The sequence below is a fragment of the Hyla sarda genome, chromosome 11 (assembly GCF_029499605.1).
Source record: "Hyla sarda isolate aHylSar1 chromosome 11, aHylSar1.hap1, whole genome shotgun sequence".
Lineage (NCBI taxonomy): Eukaryota > Metazoa > Chordata > Amphibia > Anura > Hylidae > Hyla > Hyla sarda.
The window spans coordinates 44553538-44570633 of record NC_079199.1 but is presented as its reverse complement, the minus strand read 5'-3'; the positions used below and the strand labels follow the sequence as shown (position 1 = coordinate 44570633).

Genomic DNA, 17096 nt, shown 5'->3' with positions numbered 1-17096 from the left:
GCAGGTGCGACATTTGTGCAACATTTTTAGTAAAAAAAATGTAACTAAATCGCTTGATAAATGTCTGTCATAGAGTATGTAAATGATGGTTAAATGCAGGTATAAAGTTAGACCCTCTGCACATTGTTGCATTGTACATGTTCTACCGAGTGAAAATATGACTCCATAGTACATACTCCTGCCATAAGGCTTTATATTTAGTAACTTCAGATAATGGCATTGAATAGTGATCCACTTTGAAAACATGTTCAGAAATCCCCAGAATGATGCTTTAGATTTCACCATAAAGACTTATAAAGACGTTCTAGCTTGATTTCAGCTAAAGTTCCACTCATTAAAATCAATATTCAGGTCCACCTGGGAAGCCAGAACATGAACGGAGATAAAGCAGGTTATTGGGCTGTTAATTTCTACGTCAATACTTATTAAAGCATTTACTGTTAATGGATTTCATGAGACTTTCTTGCTGTATAATTCCGCTCCATTCCGCTGTTTCCTGTATTAATGGGCATAGCCTACAATCCATATAAACATATATGCTAATGCCAAGCGGTGCATTCACGTGCATTGCTATAAAATAGCTTGTCTCAGCTGCAGTCATAACCAGGCCTCATTAAACAATATGAAGTACAGATCAGTAATAAGCTAATAAACATGGGTGATCAGCGGCAAATGCTCATAGTGTGAAATTCTTGTTTGCTCCTACAAATGTACAATAAGTTTAATTTCCAGGATAGACCCCAGATCTAAACAGGAATTCACAATAAGAATTCACATTTGACAACGTAGCCAATGATATAAAAGTGACATGAGACATTAGGGTCATATGCACACGATAACCATATGATGTGTTTATGTTCTACAAATCTGTAATATGGAGCCTACAGGATCTATAGACCCTTATTATATCCCAATAGGTTTCCAATTTCATGTAGCAGTGAACAGAGTCCATACGCCTCACTGAAAATAAAAAAGTCTGCATACTTACCTTCACTGCTCCCCTGCTGCTGCTATCAAGTCGTCTGGTCCCTGCTCTGTCCTTCTTCTTTCTCCTTGCAATTATGTCTTGTGCCTACTGGAACTGCCTGCGCAGCCTAGGGATTAGCTGAGTGGGCACGAAAGTCATTGGAAGGAGAAAGAAGACTGGACAGAGACCGCAGCAGGGATTGGTGGAGATAACCTTTTTTTTGTTAGTGCACAGCGCTGTAGGAGGTACATAGTCCTGCTTACTAAAATATGGGTTAATGGCTTTTAGACTAAACAAACATTTCTCAATCTGATCACATAATTCATAGAAAGAAAAGTTTACAAAAAAAAAAATTACAATTAGATGACTGTTTAATTGCATTATATTATTTGCATCTTTGGTTCTTCCATGAACTCATATGGTTTTTAATTCCATCTTCACAGGAACCCCGGTTTGGTTTTATATGCAGATTGCTCCAATAAGAAATGAACACGACAAGGTTGTTTTATTCCTTTGTACTTTTAAAGATATCACGTTATTCAAGCAACCGATTGAAGATGAATCTACACGAGGTAAGTGTTCTGTTGCAATTAGTCATGTCTGTCTGAAGTGTCTGTATACAGCATGTGCAGTGTTCACTCATACCAAACCATTGTCTACATGTTCCATGGCAAGTTAGTTACCGATACCTTGGTGAAAATACAACATATAACACTAAATACCAGCTACCAATACTGTGTATATAGCACATATCGTATAACTGAAGTTACTAAGACATGAGATCTGCCGTAGCACTGCAATACTGTCCGATATGTCCTGCACTACTTTAAGAAATTCTACTATATTCAATTAATAAATTTCAGATAATTTGTAACAAAAATGTAAAAAAATTAAAAAACTTTGAAAAGGTTTGACCCTGAACGAAAAAAAAAAACTTAAATCAAGTCTTGGTATATCAACAGTATCATATAGTTGTAGTGCGTGAGTGCGTACAGAGCCGTGTACAGGAGGAGGGCTGTCCTGTATAGATGGACTCAGATTATAGTTCGATTGATAGAGGGAGGGAATGGTTCTTGAGTTCTTGCTGATCCAACAAATAAGTTAAGTCAATGGTTCAGTAATGTTCTCCTTAAAGAGAATGTGTCATCAGGAAATTACTAACAGTATTGTTTAGGTTTTTATGTTAAAGCAATTTTTATTATTTTATAATGTCATAGAACATACAGTTAGCAGAGATTACAATACAATGTCTCAAAGTGTACAAATGAACAGGGTGTACTAATAGGCATGGAACAATAAAACAATAAAAGGGCCCCTGTTAATACTATAACCTACACGACTTGGGCAAGACAGAATACATATTAGTTTGCAATGACTATGCAAGTACTATGGGGGCATAGATAATCATAGAACAGAACATAAAAAAAAATGGATGGAAATCCTTTCTGGCACATCAAAAGAATATGTAAGACAGCGACTATAAAGCGTGTGATCGTAGGGACCATTGGAGACAACCATCACGCAGGAGAAGCAACTTAGCCTGCATTATGACTGAATGTGCTATAGGTGGAAGATGTGCATATGAGTAGGTGCCCCTTGACACGGAGACAGATATGGAAAAGTGCCTCAGTAGTAGTCAATTCTGAGTGTGCTGACTGTTTAGTAGGGCAAAGACATGATCGAAATGAGACAACACCTGCGGACATTGTCACATACAGTGATAAAGATCAGCTTTATGCGTTAAACATTTTGGATAATGAACTGTTCTTTGTGGGTTAGAAGAAGATGGAGATATAGTAAAAGCATATATGACATTATGTATCAGTTTCAACTGGGTCTCTCACCACTTCTCATTGTGAACAAAAGTTCTGAAATCCTCCCAGCCCACTAATATGTGGATGGGTACATCTGGATCATCCAGAAGTTTTGCCCACTTGGCTCCATCCTTATTGGGAGTTGGAGGTACATACCATTTACGTAGAAGGGTATATAGACTAGAAATGGACCTATCCTCCATGGAGGCCAAAAGGGGGTCAAATGCATAATTTCTTTAGAGACATCCATCAATTTGGAAGAAATATATGCTCTGAGTTGATCATACTGCAAGAAATGAGATAGAGGGATGTCATATTTTCCAGATACGTCTTGTCACGATGCCGGCTGGCAGGTAGTGGATCCTCTGTGTCAGAGAGGGATTGGCGAGGACCGCGCTAGTGGACCGGTTCTAAGTCACTACTGGTTTTCACCAGAGCCCGCCGCAAAGCGGGATGGTCTTGCTGCGGCGGTAGTGACCAGGTCGTATCCACTAGCAACGGCTCACCTCTCTGACTGCTGATGACAGGCGCGGTACAAGGGAGTAGGCAGAAGCAAGGTCGGACGTAGCAGAAGGTCGGGGGCAGGCGGCAAGGATCGTAGTCAGGGGCAACGGCAGGAGGTCAGGAACACGGACTAGGAACAGACAAGGGAACGCTTTCACTAGGCACAAGTGCAACAAGATCCGGCCAGGGAGTGCAGGGGAAGTGAGGTGATATAGGGAAGTGCACAGGTGGGAGCCAATTAAGCTAATTGGGAAGATTGGGCCAGGCACCATCATTGGTGCACTGGCCCTTTAAATCGCAGAGACCCGGCGCGCGCGCGCCCTAGGGAGCGGGGCCGCGCGCGCCGGGACAGGACCGAGGGAGAGCGAGTCAGGTACGGGGGCCGGGGTGCGCATCGCGAGCGGGCGCTATCCGCATCGCGAATCGCATCCCGGCTGAAGGCGGGACCGCAGCGCACCCGGTCAGTGGATCTGACCGGGGCGCTGCAACAACGAAGATGAGGCGAGCGCTCCGGGGAGGAACGGGGACCCGGAGCGCTCGGCGTAACAGTACCCCCCCCCTTGGGTCTCCCCCTCTTCTTGGGGCCAAAGAACCTGAGGAAAAAAAACTCAATTTTTCCGTGATGAGGTCCGATGCAAATTAGGAGGGGTTCTGTGTGGAAACGTACGAGACAGTCCAATCTTTTATTGTAAAAACAATAGATGTAGCGGGGTCTGGCGAGACTGGTCACAGGAACGTAGAACCTGTTGATGAGAGAGGCCAAAAAAAATTTTCCTGCAGATCCGGAATCCAAGAAGAGCATAGTAGAGAAGGAGAAGGTAGAGGCAGATATCCGCACAGGCACAGTAAGGCGTGGAGAAGCAGAGTTGACATCAAGAACTGTGTCACCTTTGTGCGGAGTCAGCGTACGTCTTTCCAGGCGGGGAGGACGGATAGGACAATCCTTCAGGAAGTGTTCGGTACCGGCATAGTACAGGCAAAGATTCTCCATGCGGCGTCGTGTCCTCTCTTGAGGTGTCAAGCAAGACCGGTCAACCTGCATAGCCTCCGCGGCGGGAAGCACAGGAACAGATTGCAGAGGACCAGAGGAGAGAGGAGCCGGAGAGAAAAAACGCTTCGTGCGAACAAAGTCCATATCCAGGCGGAGCTCCAGACGCCATCCGGAAGAACGCATGTCAATGCGAGTGGCTAGATGAATGAGTTCATGTAGGTCAGCAGGAGTCTCTCGTGCGGCCAGAACATCTTTAATGTTGCTGGATAGGCCTTTTTTAAAGGTCGCGCAGAGAACCTCACTATTCCAGGACAACTCGTAAGCAAGAGCACGGAACTGAATGGCGTACTCGCCAACGGAAGAAACACCCTGGGCCAGGTTCAGCAGGGCAATCTCGGCTGAAGAAGCTCGGGCAGGTTCCTCAAAGACACTTCGAATTTCCGAGAAGAAGGAGTGTACAGAGGCAGTGACGGGGTCATTGCGGTCCCAGAGCGGTGCGGCCCATGACAGGGCTTTTCCAGACAGAAGGCAGAACACGAAAGCCACCTTAGACCTTTCAGTAGGAAACTGGTCCGACATCATCTCCAAGTGCTGGGAACATTGCGAAAGAAAGCCACGGCAATACTTAGAGTCCCCATTAAATTTGTCCGGCAAGGACAGGCGGAGGCTAGGAGTGGCCACTCGCTGCGGAGGAGGTGCAGGAGCTGGCGGAGGAGAAGATTGCTGGAGAAGTTGCGACTGAAGTTGGTGCGAAATGGTGGACATTTCCGACAGCTGACGGGTTAGAAGGGCGATCTGTCGGGCTTGCTGGGCGGCCACCGTGGTGAGGTCAGCGACAACTGGCAGAGGAACTTCAGCGGGATCCATGGCCGGATCTACTGTCACGATGCCGGCTGGCAGGTAGTGGATCCTCTGTGTCAGAGAGGGATTGGCGAGGACCGCGCTAGTGGACCGGTTCTAAGTCACTACTGGTTTTCACCAGAGCCCGCCGCAAAGCGGGATGGTCTTGCTGCGGCGGTAGTGACCAGGTCGTATCCACTAGCAACGGCTCACCTCTCTGACTGCTGATGACAGGCGCGGTACAAGGGAGTAGGCAGAAGCAAGGTCGGACGTAGCAGAAGGTCGGGGGCAGGCGGCAAGGATCGTAGTCAGGGGCAACGGCAGGAGGTCAGGAACACGGACTAGGAACAGACAAGGGAACGCTTTCACTAGGCACAAGTGCAACAAGATCCGGCCAGGGAGTGCAGGGGAAGTGAGGTGATATAGGGAAGTGCACAGGTGGGAGCCAATTAAGCTAATTGGGAAGATTGGGCCAGGCACCATCATTGGTGCACTGGCCCTTTAAATCGCAGAGACCCGGCGCGCGCGCGCCCTAGGGAGCGGGGCCGCGCGCGCCGGGACAGGACCGAGGGAGAGCGAGTCAGGTACGGGGGCCGGGGTGCGCATCGCGAGCGGGCGCTATCCGCATCGCGAATCGCATCCCGGCTGAAGGCGGGACCGCAGCGCACCCGGTCAGTGGATCTGACCGGGGCGCTGCAACAACGAAGATGAGGCGAGCGCTCCGGGGAGGAACGGGGACCCGGAGCGCTCGGCGTAACACGTCTATCATTTGTACCCCCTTTGTCTCCACAGAGGGAAAAGTGCATTATCACAACCCACCTTAAAATCTGGAGTATGCCAAGGCAACAAGTGCTTGGAACATGCATGGGAGAGACACAGTTTTTTCCCTAATATCTTTCCAGGTAGCTATTGTGTCCCTGAAAAGTAGTGAGCGTTTGATGTCTGATGGCAGCGAGGAGAACAAACAGTGTAACAGTGCCATGGGTTGCCAAGGGGCCGCATATTGCGACTCCAATACCGTATTAGAAGAACAAGATGTTCCTTGAAACCAATCCATGATATGGCGCATTAAACAAGATAAATTGTAGCCTCTTATGTCCGGAAAATTAACAACTTCCCCCCAATCCCAACCTGGCAGCATGAGGGTCCTGAGTGCAATTCTCGTTTTTTTCCCTGCCCAAATGAATTTCGTGAATGTGAAGGACAGTGACTTGACATGGCTATGTTTAAGAAGGAGAGGTATGGTTTGGATATAACAGCCTTGCAAAACTGCACATTTTTAAAAGGTGGCAGCGACCTAAAAGGGACAAGGGTAGTTGGTGCCAGCGATGTGATTTGCTTTGTATCTTAGCTATTAATGGTGGGTAATTGAGGGTATAAAGTGATAGAGGTATCTTCCCTTTTTTGATGCCTAAATAGGTGATGGCTTGTGATGCTATCAGTATCCCCAGGGTCTGTAAGTCCCTCAAATAAGATGTAGTGGGTCTGCGAAGAGGCAATAAAGTAGATTTATGGATGTTAATGAGGTATCCTGAATATGTCCCGAAGTGTATCTGTCCCAATATGTCACTCAGGGAATCTAGGATTTTGGGAATGACCACAACAGAATCCGCCAAGTACATGATAATGTCATCAATGATACACGGGGTTCCCGCTCCCCCACCGACACACCTGTGAAAACCACTGATGAAGATAGATGTCAAGCCAAAGGCTCTAAGGCAATGTCAAACAGTAAGGGAGAGAATGGGCACCCTTGTCATGTACCCTTATAAAGGGGGAAGGTCGGTGAGAAAAAGCCTGGGAGATATATCCAAGATTTAGGTGACGCATATAGAGCTTGCAAGAGGTGCCGAAATGCCCCTGTAAGGTTCATGGTATCCAGCACCGCATCCAACCAAGACCAGCTAACATTATCAAATCCTTTTCCGTGTCTAGTGTTAACAGCATTGGACAGCCTGTCTGGGTGGAGTGGTGCTGAACTGGATCAAGAACTGTTAACACCGTGCGGAGATTCAGCACTGCTGAACGGTTGTGTATAAATCCTGATTGAACTTGGGATATCAGGGAGGGTAGCACGAGTTATAACCTATTAGACATTATTTTAGAAATCAATTTGCAGTCCACATTGATCAGTGAGATTGGCCAGCAAATCTTTATTAGGTTTAGAGAGGAGTCTAATATAGGAAGTGGATGCTGAGTCCAGCATATCGTCGCCTTCTAGAACCTAATTATATAGTCCTGATAGGGTGGGGAGATCTGATCTAGGAGGAGTTTATAAAACTCTCCCGTAAGGTCATCTGGACCAGGCACTTTTGAATTTTTAGGGTTACAGATGGCCTGTTTCACCACTTCGGAACTGATAGAGGCATTTAATTGATCTAATTGGTTGCCTGACGATTAAGGTAAAGAAACATTTTGGAGAAAGGTATTTACTGGTAAGGTGGAGGGAGTAGTTTGTGAATGGAAATGAAAATAGTAACGGCCCATGTAGTTGACTATAGCGTGGGGTCGGTGATAAGATCACCCTATAGAGTTTTTAAGGGATAAAATATGTGGGGGAGGATGTTGTCCCCTTGCCAAGTTTGCCAGCAGCCGACCTGATTTATTACCAAATCTATGCAAGAGTGCTGCGAATTCAGTTTGGTAAAAACGCTCTCTCGCCGCCAACCAGTCATCAAAGTCCCTCTTGGCATCCACCTATGTCTGTTTACACGTTGGTGTAGGTGTAGCTAGGAATGCGGTATATAGGCCTTACAAAGAGTATCACTCGATCATTCGTCTTAGAATATTTAATTGCTAATTATTTTTTTCCCCTGCAACATATGATATTATGCACCCCCGTAATACTGCTTTAGCTGTGTCCCAATATAAGAAAGGGTCAGCCTTCTGTCCCTCATTTTCTGATGCATTTTCCAACCACCACCCTTGAATAAGCTGTGCAAAGTTATCATCTTTATATAACATAGCCAGGAACCTCCACAAAAAATCACTGCCTCGTGGATAAGATCTGCCAGGACCAGGGATACCGGGGAATGATCAGAAATGACCATATCTTCTAGCTGAGAATCTAACACTAGGGAAGTGATGCTGTTATGGAAAAAGATATAGTCTATTCAAAACCACGATGATTGGGCATGCGAATAGAATGGAAATTAATCGATCTGCAAGGTGGCGCAGAAGCCATGGATTTATAAAGGCAGTATGGTCTGTGAACGAATACAATACCTGGTCACGTCTACTGTCACCACCCTGCATATGAGACAACTCCAGACGACCTATCTTCTGATTGGCAGAGCACTGTATTGCCCACCACAACTTTCTCAAAAACCATATCTGCCAGAATTCTAGACTCCAGTGACGAAAATAAACTGGTGTTGTTAGTCTTTGGGCCATAAACATTGTAAATTCTGGCGGTACTGCTAGGTGATTCCAAAAGGAGAAAATGAACCCTGCCCTCATCATGATCTGAGTGAAGAATTTTATGTTGTAAATGTTTGCTAACCAATTACACTTGCTTTCTGGTTAATTGAGGGGGATCCCAATGCAGCACCCACCCACAATTTTTTCATACAATAAAAGTCACATTCTGGCAGATGAGATTCCTGTAATAAAGCAACATCAGCCTTAAGCTTGCTTAAATGACGGAGAACCATCATGCGTTTTTGTGGGGAACGCAACACCTTAATTTTCCATTAATATTTAATATTTAGTCTCAAGGGGCGACACGCCTTCTTTACCGTGAGGACTGTGAATTTATAGAACGGTCTACCTCAGGAACTGGTCACAGCAGGAACAATTAACAGCTTTAAAACAGGATTAGATACATTCATGGAACAAAATAACATTAATGCTTATGAAGAAATATAAAATCCCATCCCTTCCCCAATATCGCGCCACACCCCTACCCCTTAATTCCCTGGTTGAACTTGATGGACATATGTCTTTTTTCGACCGTACTAACTATGTAACTATGACAATCTTCTCATAATCGGTACCTAGTAAGGTGTACAGTACCTCTGTGGAGTTGAGTAAAAAAACTAGAGAATACAGTAAAAGTCTGTGCGGTGCATGTTGACAATCATGTGAACCTGTAACAACAAAAATGTTAAACATAACTGAAATAGTACAAAAGAAATGCAGCATAGCGAATGCCATTGAACATGGCTCAATCCTGCACATGACATCACTTCTTTCAGGGAGAGTACCAACTCCCGACTGTGCAGCTACAAAATTACATGTAAATGAAAAAGACTAAGACCAGAGGTCGAACAGGGTCTAAGCCAGTGATGGCGAACCTTTTTGAGCCACTTTGAGAAATCCTCTCCAGTCTGTGATGTCCACCCCCCTTATCCCCAGCCCGTGCAGTATGTCCCTCTTCACCCATAGAAATCCTCCCCAGTCTGTGATGTCCCCCCCCCCCTTATCCCCAGCCCATGCAGTATCTCCCCCTTCACACATAGCAATCATTAGGCAGAGGAGATAAGGAGCCATGTACGTCCTCTCTCCCCTGCTCTGTCTTCTTTCTGCCTTGCAGATCTGCGTCCTCTGGGAGGGGGAGATGATCGGGGTGTGGCTTCTTTCTCCCGTGCAGAAATGTGTCCTCTGCTCTGCCTTCACTCCCTCCAGCTCTAGCTTCGGAAACCTTCAGAGAGCTGGGGGGGGGGAGGAGCGGTCGCAAGTCTGCACAGGTCGCATGGCGAACTATGGCCACGTGCCCACAAAGGGGGCTTGGGGTGCCACCTGTGGCATGCATGCCATAGGTTCACCATCACTGGTCTAAGCCTATGTATGAATTGTATAACTACCACAAATATAGAAAAGAAAGGAAAGAAGAGGAAATGTGGAAAGGGAAGGAAAGGTAAAAGGCAACATGGGGAAGAGGGGTAGCAGGGGGAAAGAAGGAGGGAGCATCACTATAACCTATTAACAGGGTGATTTCAATACCACCAGACCTGGTAAGTAAAATCCACATAACTTCGTCCAAATAGGGACCCTTACGGAAGCTCAAGGCAGGAAAAACTAGAGTAGCCATGGTAAGTCAAGTAGGAGAACGTGTAGTAGGCAAATCTTTAGGAGCCTGTGGAAGGCATATTCACGGTAGTGTTGCTCGCGAATATTCGCAATTCGAATTTTATTCGCGAATATCGCATATTCGCGAATTCGCGAATATTCGCGAATATAGCGCTATATATTCGTAATGACGAATATTCGTATTTTATTTTTTTTTTTATTTTTTTTTTTTCACAGTACACATCACAGTGATCATCCCTCTCTGCTTCCAGCTTATGTGGTGTAAGAAAGCTGTAATACTACTGTGTGAGACTGGCGTGCGAATTTTCGCATATGCGAAAATTTGCATATGATAATATTCGCATATGCGAATTTTAGTCCGTGTTAATTTTTGTATGTACAAATTTTCGCATATGTTAATTTTCGCACATGCGAAAATTAACATATGCGAAAATAAAACGAGAACATTACGAATATGCGAATATTCGCGAATATGACGAATATTCATCCATATATTCGCGAATATTCGCGAATTCGAATATGGCCTATGCCGCTCAACACTAATTCACGGGTGATGTTCCCTCTAATGACCACTGGAAGCATGAAGGCTTTGAGGAAAAGGAAACTTTAGCTCGTCTGTGTCTCTTCTTCTCTGGGCTAATAAAAGCTGAAGCAGTGAAGGGATCCATCGGCTCAGAGGCATCCTCAGCTTGAACCGGAGGCTCTCCAGGAGAGCGAAAAATGTCGGCAGCTTCATTCGGGGAGTGAAAGACCCCATCTGAACCATCAGGTAACTGCACATGTAATATTGCTGGATACTGTAAGCGAAATTTGATGCCACGTTTAAACAGCGATGAACAAATCACACTGAATGCTCTCCTGCGCTTCATGACCTCCACCAAATAATCCGCAAAGAGAATTACTTTGTATCCTCTGATGAGCAATGGCGTCTTGCAAGCTCTGAAAGTGCGCAGTATCACCTCTTTATCATTGTAATTGAGATACCTCATTATAACTTGTCTGGGTCGGGAATCCATTTGTTTGCGCTGCTCTGCTGATGGAGGCTTCAGGCAATTCAGCTTCAGCGGCTTAATGGATTCTGGCAATCCGACCAGGCGCAAATTGTTGCACCTGGACCTATTTTCTAAGTTCTCCATGCGGTCACGTGGTAAAGCATTGTCACGTAATAGGAAGTTAATAGCAGGTACAGTGGTTCTATTAGTGTCCTTCACTGATTGTACTCTCTGTTCTAAATCAGACACTTTTTGGACAGTAGAGGTGACTCTAGTCTGTAGAGACTGTAATGAGGCTGATAAGGTAGCCACCATGGCTTCTTGTAATCTAGGAAACAGTCGTTCCGTGACTATAATCACCAGCTGGTTAAAGTCCACATTATCAACAACATGGGATGAAATACTTCTGGTTCCCACCGCTGGCGGGTTGGCTGAATTCTGCGGCGTCTGTTTAAAGATCTCCGACGTGGAAGTTAGCATTACCTCCATGTCAGTTGCTGGGACAGCTGGATTCAGCGGTGGGTGGCTGTGAGGAGAGTGCCGTGGCGTCATTTCCTTTCTCCTGAGGTGTGGTCACCATCTTGGACCCTGTGACTTCTATGGCGGCCTGAGAGCACATCGGTGACTGAAGGTGTGCCTGGATCCTCGTGAGGTAACGGTTCATAAAATGAACCCTGCAGCAGCTCCGGTGTACTATCAAGCCCCGGAGATGGTTTATAGACGGGTAGAAGGATGTGGCAGGACTTGGAGAGAGTGCACGGCCAGGAGCCTCTGTTAGTGCGTCCTCACATCCCCACGCTGGAACCAGTAGTTTACTATCTTTATTTTATAATCCTTAAATCTTGAAGTTTCCATTTTAAGCACAGACAGTAGTACAGTGACAGATAGCACCATCATTCGCAGCAGACTTCAGCCTCCCTCTCTCTGTAAAATTACTTCTAAAACAGTTACAGAGAATGCATTGTAATGTTTCCAATTCTTCTGAATAGGACAGGTCCTGTCTATTGCTATCAATGGCCCATGAGTCCTTCGGTAAAGCATATCACTAAATCCTATTAAAAACTACTCAGGCTAAGATGGATGCACCTATAATCATGTGCAAGAAAAAAAAAATCAGAAAATAGAAACAGATTAGGAAAAAAAAGAACATGTTTCGAAATCTGTCTCTGATCAGGAATAGAAAATCTAAATAATCATTCCCTTTAAGACAAAATATGCTACTACTGTGTAAAGTGTCAGAGCTGTGGGAACACCTGCTATGTCCCGAATTTGTGTATCCAGGGGAAATATATATAGTCTAGGTGCTTTGGAGGGATGCACTATTGGAGTCGGCAGTACAGTGGACAGGCAGATACATCCAATAGTCAAGGCATAGAGTTGGCAGTAAAACGGCTGATTTTCGGCCAGGAGACAGATAAATGACCTTACTAGTTGTGACTCATGGCTGCGAGAGAAATAACACCAATATTTTAGGGAGGCTTGATCAGTGATGAAGAAATGGTAGCTGTGCAGGTGTCCGGCAACAGACAAACTTGATCTGGTGGAGGCAAGATGCAATGATAGGAACCAAGAAAACATGTTACCAGAACAGAAGAATTGTACAGAACACAATGCAAATGTCAGAAATCTGGAGACAACCAGTACAGATGACATGAAAACACTTTTCAGCACCAGGTCCAAATCCTACTGGTATATAGGAGTTGTGTTGCTCGCGAATATTCGCAATGCAAATTTTAATTCGTAAATATCGCATATTCGCGAATATTCACGAATATAGCACTATATATTCGTAATTACGAATATTCTATTTTTTTTTTATTTTTTATTTTTTTTTTTCACAGTACACATCACAGTGATCACCCCTCTCTTGTGTGGTATAAAGAAGGCTCTAATATTACTGTGAGAGACCGCCGGGCGAATTTTTGCATATGCAAAAATTTGCATAAGCTAATTTTCGCATATGCGAATTTTCGCTTATACAAATTTTTGTATATGATAATTTTTGCATATGCTAATTTTCGCATACGCAAATTTTCGCATATGCGAAAATAAAACGCCATTATTACGAATATGCGAATTTAGCGAATATATGATGAATATTCGTCCATATATTCGCGAATATGGCCTATGCCGCTCAACACTATATAGGAGGAAGGAGGAGCTAGTAATACACAACCGATGAAGAGATAACATGAGTCAGAGAACGGAGATACCAAATAAAGCAGAAAAGAAAATGGAAGCATTGGGAGTTAGAGGACAGATAGCAGAGTATAAAGATGCTGCAATAGGAGGCCACGTTCATAGCTTCAAACCCCAAGATAAAGGACTCAACACCACAGCCTTAAGATGGCCTGACAGATTACCTGCTTGATAAACAACTTGTTATGTGTCCCTATGACAGAATAAAAGAAGAGGCGACTGAAGCCCTGTTACTGACAACCATTTAGCTGGATCTCTCCTCATAAATAAGTATGACATACTGGACATTTTCTCATTCATTTTAATTCCACAAACAATTCATGCAGTAAGAAATGATTATTAATATAGCACCAACATATTCCAGAGTATTGTATAGAGCTATTGTCCTCATTGGGGCTCACAGCAAAACATTTATTGAGGGGGTATGAATGTTGGTCCAACTGGGGAAAAATATGTGAAAGTGCACTTTAACCCCTTTTTTCATTTTTGCACCTAAAGGGGTACTCCACTGGAAAACATTTTTTTAATAACTCAACTGGTGCCAGAAAGTTAAACAGATTTGTAAATGACTTCTATTAAAAAATCTTAATCCTTGAAGTACTTATCAGCTGCTGTATGTTCCAGAGGAAGTTCTTTTTCTTTTTTAATTTCCTTTCTCTCTGACCACAGTGCTCTCTGCTGACACCTCTGTCCATGTCAGGAACTGTCCAGAGCAGGATAGGTTTCCTATGGGGATTTGCTTCTACTCTAGACAGTTCCTTAAATGAACAGAGGTGTTAGCAGAGAGCACTGTGGTTAGTCACAAAGGAAATTTAAAAAGAAAAGAACTTCCCCTGGGACATTCGGCAGCTGTTAAATACTAAAAGGCTTAAGATTTTTAAATAGAAGTAATTTACAAATCTGTTTAACTTTCTGGCACCAGTTGATTAATAAAACATTTTTTTTCCAGTGGAGTACCCCTTTAACCCCTTAAGGACACATGACGTTCTCATACGTCTCCATTTCCGAGTCCTTAAGGACACATGACGTATGAGAACGTCATGTGTTTTACCGGCCCCCCGCAACCATCTGGAGCGGAGCCGGTGCCTGATGCCCGCTGAAATCGTTCAGCAGGCATCGGGGCATATCGCCCAGGGGGGTCATTATGACCCCCCATGTCGGCGATGGCCGCAGATCGCTGGACAATTCAGTCCAGCGATCTGCGGCGGATTCCGGGTCAATTGGGTCTCCAGTGACCCGATGACCCGGAATTACTGGCTGATCGGGGCCGTCAGAGACGGCCCCGAACAGCCAGAGCCAGCAGGGGTGAGGTGGCACTGGTGCCACCTCACGATCGCCCTGATTCGTCGGCCGGATTACCGGCCGACCAATCAGGGCGCCTGCTGCGGGTGTCACTCCCGCAACCCGCTCCGCCCCTCTTCCGGAGGACGTGAGCGGGTGCGGGACGTGCACCCCGGGTGCTGGGGACCCCGATCCCCGGCGTCAATGTTGGGATCGGGGCCCCAGCAGCAGCGGCGGCGGCAGCGACGACGAGGGACTGACCTGTGCGGCGAGGATCGTTGGAGGTGAGTGACAGCCTCCTGCTGTTGCTTAGCAACAGCTCCCAGCATGTAAAAAGGGCATGCTGGGAGCTGTAGTTATGCAACAGCAGGAGGCAGACCACCGCAACTCCCAGCATTCCCTTATGGGCATGCTGGGACTTGTAGTTTTGCAACAGCTGGAGGCACATTCTTTCTATGGAAAAGTGTACCTTCAGCTGTTGTATAACTACAACTCCCAGCTTGCACAATCAGCTAAAGTGCATGCTGGGAGTTGTAGTGGTGCATCTGGTGGTTGCATAACTACAACTCCCAGCATGCCCGTTGGCTGTCGGTGACTGCTGAGAGTTGTAGTTTTGCAACAGCTGAAGGCACACTGAGTTAAGTAGCAAACCAGTGTGTCTCCAGCTGTTGCATAACTACAATCCCCAGCATCCCCAGCCAAAATAGTATGCCTCCAGCTGTTGCATAACTACAACACCCAGCATGCCCTTCCGCTGTCCGTACATGCTGGGGGTTGTAGCTTTTGCAACAGCTGAAGGCACACTGGTTGCAAAACACTGAGTTTGTTACTAAACTCGGTGTTTCACAACCAGTGTGCCTCCAGCTGTTGCAAAACTACAACTCCCAGCATGCACTGATAGACCGTACATGCTAGGAGTTGTAGTTTTGCAACAGCTGGATGTTCCCCCCCCCCAATGTGAATGTACAGGGTACACTCACATGGGCAGAGGATTACAGTAAGTATCCGGCTGCAAGTTTGAGGTGCGGCAAAATTTCTGCCGCAGCTCAAACTGCCAGCGAGAAACTACTGTGAACCCCCCGCCCGTGCGACTGTACCCTAAAAACACTACACTACACTAACACAAAATAAAATAAAAAGTAAAAAACACTACATATACACATACCCCTACACAGCCCCCCTCCCCTCCCCAATAAAAATGAAAAATGTCTGGTACGCCACTGTTTCCAAAACGGAGCCTCCAGCTGTTGCAAAACAACTACTCCCAGTATTGCCAGATAGCCGTTGACTGTCTAGGCATGCTGGGAGTTTTACAACAGCTGGAGGCACCCTGTTTGGGAATCACTGGCTTAGAATACCCCTATGTCCACCCCTATGCAATCCCTAATTTAGGCCTCAAATGCGCATGGCGCTCTCACTTTGGAGCCCTGTCGTATTTCAAGGCAACAGTTTAGGGTCACATATGGGGTATCGCCGTACTCGGGAGAAACTGTGTTACAAATTTTGGGGGATATTTTCAGCTTTTACCCTTTTTAAAAATGTAAAATGTTTGGGAAAAGAGGCATTTTAGGTAAAAAAATTTTTTTTTTTTTTTACATATGCAAAAGTCGTGAAACACCTGTGGGGTATTAAGGTTCACTCGGTACTCGGGAGAAATTGCCTAACAAATTTTGGGGGGTATTTTCTGCTATTACCCTTGTTTTTTTGGGAAAACAAGCATTTTAGGTAAAAAAAATATATATTTTTTTACATATGCAAAAGTCGTGAAACACCTGTAGGGTATTAAGGTTCACGTTACCCCTTTTTACGTTCCCCGAGGGGTCTAGTTTCCAAAATGGTATGCCATGTGTTTTTTTTTTGCTGTCCTGGCACCATAGGGGCTTCCTAAATGCGGCATGCCCCCAGAGCAAAATTCGCTTTCAAAAAGCCAAATGTGACTCCTTCTCTTCTGAGACCTGTAGTGCGCCAGCAGAGCACTTTTCACCCCCATATGGGGTGTTTTCTGAATCGGGAGAAATTGGGCTTCAAATTTTGGGGGGTATTTTCTGCTATTACCCTTTTTAAAATTTTAAAAATTTTGGGAAACCAAGCATTTTAGGTAAAAAAAATATATATTTTTTTACATATGCAAAAGTCGTGAAACACCTGTAGGGTATTAAGGTTCACATTACCCCTTGTTACGTTCCCCGAGGGGTCTAGTTTCCAAAATGGTATGCCATGTGTTTTTTTTTTTTGCTGTTCTGGCACCATAGGGGCTTCCTAAATGCGGCATGCCCCCAGAGCAAAATTTGCTTTCAAAAAGCCAAATGTTACTCCTTCTCTTCTGAGACCTGTAGTGCGCCAGCAGAGCACTTTTCACCCCCATATGGGGTGTTTTCTGAATCGGGAGAAATTGGGCTTCAAATTTTGGGGGGTATTTTCCGCTATTACCCTTTTTTAAAAATGTAAAATTTTTGGGAAACCAAGCATTTTAGGTA

The 17096-nt window shown here is 45.1% G+C and overlaps 1 protein-coding gene across 5 annotated transcripts in view; it reads left to right on the top strand.

Moving 5' to 3' along the window:
* KCNH5 (potassium voltage-gated channel subfamily H member 5) overlaps window positions 1-17096 on the top strand; it is a 403943-nt gene that overhangs the window by 60035 nt on the left and 326812 nt on the right. For all 5 annotated transcript variants that reach the window (XM_056545666.1, XM_056545665.1, XM_056545664.1 and 2 more), the window contains one exon: window positions 1411-1539. In XM_056545666.1, coding sequence (XP_056401641.1) covers window positions 1411-1539 — 129 coding nt within the window. The remainder of the gene's footprint in view (window positions 1-1410; window positions 1540-17096) is intronic.